Genomic DNA, 11,388 nt, shown 5'->3' with positions numbered 1-11,388 from the left:
CACAGGCAGGGGAAGGTCCCCTGGGTGAGTGATAGTGCCTATGGCATCTCAGGCTTCCTGACCACGAGCCCCACACTCTCCAGGGGCAGAGTTATTCCAGGACAAGGCCTGGAAGGACTTCATCATTCCTTCTTTCTTTCCTTCATTCAGTGAACCCGCTAAGTACCAGGGCTTCTGCTGGGCACTGGGGAGACAGGGATGTGGAGACAGTCCCAGCCCTCCAGCAGCTCAGTGTCTGGTGGTAAGGAGATAAGAAATGTAAACAAACAGGCACCTCATAGACAATACATATGTGGGTGGAAGTAACTGAAAACTATCCAATAAAATGTCAGCACTGGAAATGCTGCTGGGGACAAGCCTGTGTGACCCAGAGAAGGGCCACAACTTGCACAGGGTCATGGAGAGGTTCAATAGCATAATGGAAACTGGAACCAGAACTCCAGACTCAACCCAGGGCTCCTTCTACAACATCCCGTCTTGGCCTCTTCTTTTTTTTTTTCATATTGATCATTGTGAAAAATTTCATGCGTACAGAAAAGTTTAAAGAACAGTCCCATGCCCTTAGGGGACCCACCATCAAGCTTTGTCACATCTGCACAGTGGCCACCAACATCTCCCTTCCCAGTTGAAACCAGATGCTCTTCCTGGTGCCTGGAACATGTTTCTTCTGTGGGTAAGAGCTTCTTTAAAAGGAGACTGTCAGGTGTTTTCTGACAACAACCAAGTCTCCAATTCTTCGACACCAACTGGGTGTCCAATTCAATTTACCTCTGACACGTTCTACCTGATTTTAGCATCAGATCCCACAAGTTAAAGGGCGCAAGGGCTCAGTCCCACAAGACGCCCCCATTTCAGTCACCAGTCACAAGTCATGGGGTCCACCCCTGTACTTCTGACTGACCAGCTATAAATTGGAGGTTCCCACGACCCCTTCCTCAGGTTTGATAGTTCGCTAGCACAGCTCACAGAACTCAGGAAAACACTTCTTATGTTTACCAGTTTACTACAAAGGATACAGATCTTATTCAAAAGGATACAAATATTCTTACCATTTACAGATGAGGAATTTGAGACTCAGGAAAGGGAAATGACTTGCCCGAGGCCCTACGGCTGGTACAAAGCAGAACGTCAATGCTGAATTCCTCTCTGGGGAAAACAAAATCTTACCTCATAACGTTACTGAAAGGATCCAGTCACCCACAGCATATTTACAGAAAGAAAAAACCGTCAGCTGCTGCTCCCACATCTCAGTGGGGGTGGCAAAAGGAAGCCTGCTCCTTTGTAAGAAAAACACCTGCATGTGGAAGGTGAGCCTCCCCCCACCCCCACCCCAGGTAGAATCTAGGGAGTCAGGAGCCACTTTGCTGGGTACCACAAAGAACCGGACACAGTTGAGGTGGGAGGCCTTTGGAGGTGGAGGCCACAGAGCACAGACGGGGTGAGGGATGAGGTGGGGAAGGATCACCCCAGCCCTTCACAGAGGGAGGCCTGAGCCCTGTGCTGTGTTGTCATCCCTTCAGTCACCTTGTGCCTTCAGTAAAGTCTGTCCCAATGGCTGCATGTCCGTGACAGTTTGGCTTGGGGACGAGGAGGGAGCAGTAGTCACAGTGGGGGCAGGGGGTGCAACTTTGCTGAGAGAAAGTGACGATCACAGAGGTGGGTCAGCAAGAGGGCGCTGAGAATTGGTCCAGAAGTAGGATTCAGATTGAGGGGGCCCAGAGGCCTTCACAGTCCCCTGCGCTTCCTCAGAAATAGCAGGGAAGGCTCTGAACCTCCCTCAGCACAGGATGGAGATCTGGGCTGTCCTATTTGACTATTAAAGGAAAGGCTGACCCCAGAAGGCTTTGGGGTGCTCCCCTTAGATGTCAAAACCTTTAGCACAGTGTCTCCACTCAGTAAATGCTTAATAGATGGTGACTGCGATGATGGCAGTGGGGGCAGCAGAAGGTGGCAGAGGGCAGCCCTGAGCCCGAGCACTGGTCTTCAGTCCAGTTCCTTCCCCTCTGCCCTTCACTTTCTCATCTGAAAAATGGGTATGCTGTTAACATCTACTTCATAAGGTTGTAATGAGGGATAAGTGATTTAATGTGTGGGAAGCTAAAACTTAGCACAGACACAGCACCCTATACATATTGTTCCTTATGATTATGGCTTTATGGGTGATGAAACAGAGGGCCAGAAAGGTTAACATTTGGCCATAGTCACACAGCCTCATTGGTGTGCTGGCGACCAGGTCTTAAACAAAACAAAACAAAACGAGTCCTGATTTGTCAAATATGCCAATTCCTGTGGTGTAAATATTCCCACCATGCTATAAATCATTAAATGATTTAACAGCCATTCACCAAATTCCAGCATATTTAACAATCGGCTTCTGTGAGCCAGCACACCATTGCAGCCACTTGTAAGTTGATCAAGAATTTAGAACTGTGCCAGCATTTTATTTTTATTTTTTTAATTTATTTTATTTTTTTAAGGATGACCGGTAAGGGGATCTTAACCCTTGACTTGGTGTTGTCAGCACCTGCTCTCCCAAGTGAGCCACGGGCCAGCCCTATGCCAGCATTTTATAAACATTCACTATCATTGCAAGTCACCCAAGTCAACAGTGTTCACCGAGTGCCCTCCTTACCCACATTTTACAGAACAGGAGATTGAGGCTTTGAGAAGGTCAGCTACTTTCACCAGGTCACAGCACAAGCCAGTTACTTGCTGTCCTACCTCCCACGGGCACTGTTTCCTCTCAGCAAGGTTGTACATCCACCTTAAAGGGAATTTCCCAGGCCCTATAAAGATGGGAGCTCTGTGTCCTCCCAGATTGGCTGCTTTACCCCAAAAGCCTAGAGGTAGCTTGGCAGGACGGAAGCTCTTGCTGGCTGGGGTTCCTGCCAAGCCATACCTGCTCCAGTGCTCCTGAGCTCAGATCTGCCCTGGCTTGTCCCTGCCACATGTGGGCTTGGGGAAATGCTCTTTTTGGTAACCGGTGAGTAGAGAGCCCTTATCCTTGAGGGTGTTAGGGGATGAGGGGGTGTGATGCATTGTGCTCTGGTGGGTGGAAGGCTGCAGCCAGAATCCTGGCCCATGAGAGATTTTTCAGCCCTGCAGGCAAGCTGGCTCAATGCCAGGTAAAGGCTCAGGTCACACTGCTAATAGTTGCCTGAGGCTTGGCGTAGATGCTTTCCAGGCAGGGTGAGAGAGCCTATGGTCTCATGGCTGTTGGCTCTAACTGTCCCCTGGACTGACCTAGGTATCACACACATGACTGCTGAGCTGGGCTTGCTCCTTACCTGTGATGCTTGCAAGAGCCATGTGGCTAAAGGGGCAAGGGACACTCCTCCCACCATCCAGGAGGGGAGAAACTGCTGAGTGGCAGATGAGGGATTAATGAACAGCATCTGTGCTAACTGTACAGGATGCCAAGGTCTCTTGAGAAAAGGATTGCCTCCCCCACTTTGGGGGAGCCCAGAGGAATGAGATGCCCTTGAACTCCTTGTGCTTGGAGTGGGAAAAGGGCCCCTAATGGTCTTGGTGGGGCACAGGAGGGGCAGAAGATGTGGATGGGGCTGTGGCCCCTGCAGAGAGCAGAGTCAGGTTAGAAGGGAGAGAGTGGGAGGAGCAAGGGGTGATGGAAAGGCATAGTTGCAGCTGAGCTGGCAATGAAGCTAAGGAACCAAGGCTGGAGGTGGCCCAGGTAGGGCAAAGGGTAGGGGGGATGGGGGCCAGCTGTGGCTCGAGATTGTGCAGGAGGGGGATCTCCCCTCCAGGACATGGTGAGACCCCGGCATCCATCTCTCAGCGCTAGGGAGAGAGGGGCAGCTGGGCATGGCCAGTCATGGAGGATGCGGGCTCAAGGGGGATAGGGCTACAGCTGCCCACCATCCTGTGTCTCTTGGTTTGACCCCTCCCAATGCTGCTCAGTTCACAGGGCCACTTACTGAGTCCTCACTGAGTGAAAGGGGTAGGCCACCCTCTTCCTCACTTAGTACATAATTAAGCCTGTAGGCTCTGGAGCCACAAGGCCGGTGCAGTGGACTGAATGACCTCCCCCCCCCACCCCAAGTCATTAAAGCTTAATCCCCATTGTAACTTGAGGGTAGGAAGTCCTATTATGGTAATTGAAAGGTGGGGCCTTGAAGAGGTGATTAAGTTGATGGTTTAATGGTGATCCTGATCGTGGTTCTGAGGGCTTTAAAAGGAGAGCACGAGGGCCGAGCCTGTGGTGCACTCGGGAGAGAGCGGCACTGGGAGCGCAGCGACGCTCCCGCCGTGGGTTCGGATCCTATATAGGAATGGCCGGTGCACTCACTGGCTGAGTACCGGTCACGAAAAAGACAAAAAAAGAAAGAGAGAGCATGAGGCGCTATCTCTTTCTCTCTCTCTCCTTCCCCCATCTTGCAATGGGATGTCCTGTGTCATTGGAGCCACCACCAAGGAAGACCTTCACCAGATGTGTTCCCTGGACTTTGGACTTCCCAGCCTCAGAAACTGTAAGCAATAAATTTTATTTTCTTATAAATTGCCCAGTTCCAGGTATTTTGTTATAAGCAACAGAAACAGACTAATTCAGAAAACTAGCACCAGAGAAGTGGTGTGTTGCTTACAACAAATACTTGAAAATATGGAAGCAGCTTTGGAACTGGTTGTTGAAGAGAGGCTGGAAGAATTTGAAGGAGCAAGCTAGAAAAAGCCTGGCTGCTGGTGGGGGGTTAGAAGACAAGAAAACCAGGGAAAGTTTGGAATTTCTTAGAGAATGGTTACATGGTGGTGAGCAGAATGCTGACAGAAATATGGACAGTAAAGGCCATTCTGAGAAGATCTCAGATGTAAATAAGAAGGGACTTACTGGAATCTGTAGCAAAGATCACCCTTGCTATAAACTGTGAAGGAATTGGGCTGCATTCTGTTCATGCCTAAAAGTTTTACGGAATGTGGAACTTTAAGGTGCCGACCCAGGGTATTTGGCAGAAGAAATTTCTGAACAGCAAAACATTCAGGAAGCTGCATGTCTACTTGCAACAGCCAATGCTCAGTTACAGCAGCAAAGGCATGACATAAAGCCAGCATTTATAATTAAAAGGAGAAAGAAAAAAGATTTTAAAACAAAAACAAATGTGTGTGTGTGTGTGTGTGTGTGTGTGTGTGTGTGTGTGTGTGTGTATAAAATTAAAAGGAAAGCAGAGCATAAAGATTTGGAAAATTTGCAGCTGGCCATGTGATAGAGAAGCAGAGAGCATTTTCAGGAGACCGATTCTATGGTATAGCTCAGAGACCCTTTGCTAAGATGAGTACAGAAGGAAAGGATTATCAAGGGAAAGGATAAGAGACCTTGAAGGCATGTCAGAGATCTTCGAGGCTGCCTCTTCCATTGCAGGCCCAGAGGCCTAGGGAGACAGAATGGTCTTGGGGAACAGGCCCAAGGTGCCCTCCATCAGCTCACTGCCCAGGGCCACCTTGAGATGCTGGTCCCTCCCTGCACCACCACCCTGGCTGCTTTGGCTGCTCCAGCTGTGGCTAAATTGGCCCCAGTTGTGCCTGGACTTGTAGCTTCTGAAAAAACAAGCTAGAATCCCTGGTGGTGTCCACGTGGTGTTAAGTCTGCAGGCGTGCAGAATTCCAGAGCTGTGCATGCTTGGGAACCTGCACCTCAATTTTGAAGGGTGTATAGGAAAGTCTGGGGGCCCAGAAAGAGATCTATCACATGGGCAGAGTCAACACATACAGCCTTTACTAGAGCCATGCTGAGCAGGAACGTGGGGTGAGAGTTGCAGCAGAGAAACCCCACCAGTGCCATGCCTAGTGGAGCTGTGAAGACCACCAGGTAAAACCCAGGCTTGTGGAACTACCAGAGTGAAACACCAGCCTGGGAAAGCTGAAGCATGGCCCGAGACCAGGAAAGCCATAGGAGCAGAGCTGCCCAAGGACTTGGGGACCCAACCCCCACACAAGCATGCAGAGGACGTTGAACATGGAGTCAAGGTACATGATTCACCAGCTTTGAAATTTGATGCATGTCCTGCTGGGTTTCAGACTTGCTTAGGACCTGTTACCCCTTTCTTTTGGCCTGTTTATCTTTTTGAACAGGAATATATGCCCTATGTTTGTCCCACCATTATATCTGGGAAGTAGATAACTTGTTTTAATTTCATAGATGAGACTTCGAACTTTCGACTTTTCAGTTGAAATGAGTTAAGACTTTGGGGATGGAATGAATGTACTTACCTGTGAAAAGGACATGAACTTTGGGGAGGCCAGGGATGGTATGCAGTGGATTGAATGGCCACCACCAAGGAAAACCTTCACCGGATGTGTTCCCTGAACTTTGGACTTCCCAGACTCAGAAACTATGAGCAATAAATTTTGTTTTCTTATAAATCACCCTGTTCTGGGTATCTTGTTATAAGCCACAGACAGTTCTAGTTCTAATTCTGGCCTGCTGGGCGAGTTTGGGCAAGTCTCTTGCCTTCTCATAGCCTTGATTACCTCATCTGGAAAACAAAATATCTACCTCCTAAGAGGTGCTTTGAGGATTAAATGTGGGGTGAATATGAAGGGTTTGGCACTGACAATGTCAGGTGCTATGGCACATAGTAGGTGTTTCATCAAAACAGCTTGTTGGAGATGGGCCTGGGCAAGAGGTGGGGCAGACATCTTCCCGTGTCCTCCCCGTTATATGTCAATGGGCTAGAATCATTTGGGCCCCAGCTGACCCAGCCTAACTCCAGGCTGGACCCTGAGAGCCACCCCTTCCCCCACTGAGAAAGGGGGCTTGTAGTTTCCCTCACCCCATGCTCAGCTCCCATTCCCTTCTGGTTCTGAATGCCTCAGGGGGCCAGGAGGTCCCCTGGAGTTGGGAGGCTGGAGAGGGACTTTTCTGATCTTATGAGACACAATCTGGCTTTCTGGGAAGATGGAGGAAAAGCACATCACTCCTGAAATAATTGTCCTGGAGGTATTTTCAGCAGCTCTTAGTGCCCAGGCCAGAAATGGCTAGTGATCTCGATACCTGGGGTACCTTTGGGACAAACGGCCCAGAGGCCTGGCACTCTAGCTGGCTACTCATCCACCCGGCCCCCAGACCAGAGCTGAACCAAGCCCTGGCTCAGGCCCCACAGGGGAACTGTCGACATCACTTCCCTGGTTCACTGAGCTCCCCCATGCTCCTCTTCCTCCTTCTGGGAAGCCCCTCAGATCCCTCTGCCTGGCCCCCTGTTCTAGTGACTAAAAGTGCCTGACCCCAGGCAAAAGGCCCCTCACTCTTAGTGATTGTGGAAGACCCATGTGGGGGCTTCTATGCTAACATACTTTGTAATCCCAGATCTGGTCATGAGGAAACATCAGATAAACCCAAATTGGAGAACGTTCTCTAAAACTGGCCTGCATTCTTCAAAGATGTCAATGTCATAAAAGATAAAGAAAGGCTGAGAAATTATTCAAGGTTGAAGGAGACTAAGGAGATACGAGAACTAAATGTAGTGCCCGATCCCAACTGGATGCAGGATTAGAAAAACAGTTGCCATAAAGAACATTAGAGGGATAATCCGTGACATTCGAATATGGTCTGTATATTAGAGCATAGTATTGTATCAGTGTTAAGTAGCCTGGATTTGATTGTCCTAGTGTGAATATGTCAGAAGATGTTCTCCCAGCATGAGATACACTGAAGTAATCAGGGATCAAAGATGCTGTCTGCAACTGACTCTCAAAACAACTCTGTGTGTGTATGGAGTGATAAATGTGGCAAAAATGTTAATAATTAGTGGCTTTGGATGAAGAGCATATGGAAGTTTATTGTCTTATAAGTTTTTGGTAATTTTCAAAATTTTTCAAAATAAAAAATAAAACTGTATATTCAACATTTGAGGGAAGAAAATGACAGAATTTTTTTCCTGGCAAGTACCATGAGACCTCAAAGGAGAATTCTGCTCATTCATTCAAAACATATGTTCTGGATGCCCCCTACTGACCAGGCCCCAACAAGGGGCATGGGGTTCTGAGAGGAGCACTGAGATCTGCTCCCCGAAGAGCCCTCAGGCTCGAGCCAGAGCCCAGCACATCGTGGAATTGTTGACTACATGATGGAGAAAAGAGAAGGGAGCAAAGAAGTTGCCATTATGCCCAATAGTGGGTCCTCCAAAGGCAGAGCCCTTGAAGAAGCCTCCATAACTGTTTGCCGACTCAGTGAGAAAAGAGACTGACGCTGACCACAGCAGACAGGAGTTATAGTCGAGCTACCACAGAATGTCCTGGCTCTCAGTGTAATTAAACACAAGAAAAGCAACAAGGAACACTGGAAAAGGGCCACCCCAGCCTCATTTCAAAAATAGGGCCCATCTGTCCTGGCAGGCTTCAAGTGGCTCTGGCACTGAGGCAGGGGCCTGACCAGGATGACCCCTGGAGGCTCCTCCCAGCTCCAGGATTCCATGATTCTATGACATGGCCAGCAGTCTGGAGTGGTGGCATGAGGGTACCCCCAGTGGAGAGCAAGAGGTCTAAGTCATCTACCTCCTAAAAGAGTGAGAGGGGAGGGCCCTATGGCAAATGCAGCCCAGACAGAAGGGAAGGGCGGGCCCGCGGGGTCAGCACTCAGTCCTCCGGTTTTGCCCCAGGAAGGGATGGGGTGGGGTTGGACCAGGGAGGGACGAGGCAAGGGTCTGGACATTCCACCCATTTCAGACTCAAAGGACAAGGGCAGCTGAGGGGCTGCAGGCTGGGAGAGGGCAGGCAGCTGTTTTCTGGGTGGGATGGGCTCAGATACAGTTCTGTTTTCACTAGGCAGACGTGAAAAATTAGCATCAAGCTGGCAGTGGTGGGGAGAGAAGTCAGAGCCTTCCTTCTGGCTGAGAGTGGGGTGGAGTGAGTATTGGGGAGCCAAGAGATGGTGGGGACAACAGGGACTACCCTGCCTTTGGGACCCAGGCAGGCCCAGGGACAGGAGGTGGGGTTAAATGGACTGGGCATCTCTTTGGCCTGATGGAGTCTTAGTCTCCATAAAGTGCTGACGTTTGGGTCAGGAAGAATGGGAACCCCAATGCCCCCTCCTCTCGTGGGGTACATGAGGAAATCCTCTACTGTCAGAGAGGACCAAGACCAAATTCCTGAAGGGTTCTGATCTCACAAGTTCAGCTCCCTTAGTAGATTTGTTGTAACACCTCCCCCACCCTTGTTTGGGGTTCTCAGAGTCAGGATCAACTTAGTTGTGTGTTAGCTAGTATCCCTCTCCATCCAGCTTCTCCCCACAAGTGCCCCCACCACACCCAGAAGGTGTGGTGAAAATTCATCCTTGACAGATTGTGAGGGAGGCCAAGGTCACCCTTATGACGTAACATTGTCTGTCTGGGGTCATCAGACACACCCAGGATGCTACCTCGGCCCCACCACTTACAAGCTGTGTGATCCTAGGTGTGTCACATCATCTCTGAGTCTCAGTTTCCCCCATCTGTCAACTAGGAATAGAACAGTAACCACCTCCTTGATTTGTAGTGAGAATAAATGAGTTAATCTGTGGAAGACACACAGAAAAGGGCTGGTTACACAGGGTATGTATATATATGAGGGTACTTCAAAAAGTTCATGGAAAGATTTGTATTCTTTTCATTCTGTTTTACTAAACTTTTTGAAGTAGCCTCATAGTATTGTATCAATGCAATATTTTGTCCTTGGCATTTGTGGTCTTCTGGAGTCCTTGCTTCAAAGACGAATTGGGAATTTGAGAATTTGGGCTAGAGCTGAAAAAAAGTGAAGACATTGCCTTGCGTTTTCTCGGAGGCTCTTTGGTCTTGGCCGTTCTGAGGGTCTTGCCTTCCTCCCCTTGTGCTTTCTGAAGAAGAAGAGGTCAGTTTTCCAGTTTGAGAATCCCTGGGCCTGACAGGCAGAGGGAGAGAAGGAGCCAGGGTAGTGCTGGCCCTTGGGGGGCAAAGGGAACACCTGGAGAGAAAGTCTGGAGGGAGGTGGCAGGGAGCTCTGGTGAGCTGACCCAACTCCCTCCATACCAGCTCTCAGCTCAGCCACAAAGCTTTATCCGCCCTGCTGGGATGATGTCTGGACGCCAGGTGAGCCGTTCCAACACTTACAGCTGTTTGAGCCATCCCAACAATGTGTACTTTCCAGCCCGAACTCCAGGCTGGCCCCAATGCCCCAGGCTGAATGGGGTTAACAGCCTCAAGCGTCCCCGCATCCCTAATGGGAATGGCTCGGAGCTCAGCAGCTACAGAGGCCACTTGGAGCAGCCTTTCAACCCCGGCTCCCCCAGACTTCCACTGCAGAGAATCTGCATGGGCCGGCCCTACAACTCCAAGTGCGTAGAGACAAGTCATCTGGTGAACAACCCCAAGGTGGCCAGAAAGCCTGCTTGTCATGGCAGCCCCCACTGCCTGCTCTGTACAGACCGTCCCTCAGACCCCTCCAGCCTCACTTTCCTGGACCACATCATCAAAGGCATCAATTACCTAGACCGATCTGCCAGTGCCTTCTGCAACAACTACCACAAAACCTCACTAAGCCTGCCGAGGCGTACAGCCAACTATCTGGAACGAGCCACCAACTCCCTCAACCTGGACAACCTGGACCCCTGTAGGCCCCACAGTTACTCCATCCCCAGAGCCAATGTGGCTACCCCTGACAAGTCCACCAACAGCACCTGTATGGTGACATCCACCAGGGGTGCCAGTGCTTTGGAGTGCCTGGATGACCCTACCAACACAAGTTGCCTGCGCCGGCCTCAGTGCCAGAACCTCAACCCCACGCTGCCACAGAGGCCAGGTGTAAAGTTGCCTGAGATCCCCTTGTTCAGCAATGGGCTCTTTTCCTTAGGAAGTCTGCCCAAGTTCTGGGAAGCAATACGCTCAGGCTGGAGAGCCCCTGAACCCATCTCCAAACCCTCTAGCTGGTGGTGACATTGATGCCAACTGTGAAACGGGCACATGTCCATCAGGCCACAGTTGCGGAAAATAAATTGTCTGTGGCAAAATGCTCCATCCAAGGCTTTGTTGGGGGGAACTGGCCATTTTGATTGGGGGATACAAACTCAAGGGCCTCCAAGGCTAGACAGGTAAAATAGTTAAGTGAGTTAATTCAGCCAGGTGACAGCAGGGAGTGGTGGAGACTGTGGCTAAGTGAAGAGGGACTACCTAGTCTAAACCCATGTCACAGTGCTCTGTTGGCTGAACAAATACTTGCAGGCTGAATGTGCAGCCCACAGGCCTCTTTGGAATCTCTGGTTTACATCTTGAATGGATCACTGTGAAGGTACCTAGCCTCCCTGAGCCTTGGTTGTTCATTCCCAATTCCTATCTGTACCTCTCCAGGAATGTAAATTTTAGCACAGGCCCATGTGAACAGAAAGGTAGAAATAATAATGAGAATAAACTCTCAGAGTATTTGTGTGGCAGG

At 49.9% G+C, this 11,388-nt stretch overlaps 1 protein-coding gene across 1 annotated transcript; it reads left to right on the top strand.

Moving 5' to 3' along the window:
- The first annotated feature begins 10,034 nt into the window (after positions 1 to 10,034).
- LOC134383325 (uncharacterized) lies at positions 10,035 to 10,892 on the top strand. Its single transcript, XM_063104234.1, has one exon. The coding sequence runs from the start codon at positions 10,035 to 10,037 to the stop codon at positions 10,890 to 10,892; it is 858 nt and encodes a 285-aa protein (XP_062960304.1).
- Positions 10,893 to 11,388: the final 496 nt, after the last annotated feature.

Source organism: Cynocephalus volans, chromosome 8 (genome assembly GCF_027409185.1).
Source record: "Cynocephalus volans isolate mCynVol1 chromosome 8, mCynVol1.pri, whole genome shotgun sequence".
Classification (NCBI taxonomy): Eukaryota; Metazoa; Chordata; class Mammalia; order Dermoptera; family Cynocephalidae; genus Cynocephalus; species Cynocephalus volans.
Note: the sequence above shows the minus strand (reverse complement) of the source record. Positions and strands in the feature narration are given on the sequence as shown.

Coding starts and splice junctions, on each gene's coding strand:
- LOC134383325 (XM_063104234.1), top strand. CDS start 10,035: ATGTCTGGACGCCAGGTGAGCCGTTCCAACACTTACAGCTGTTTGAGC.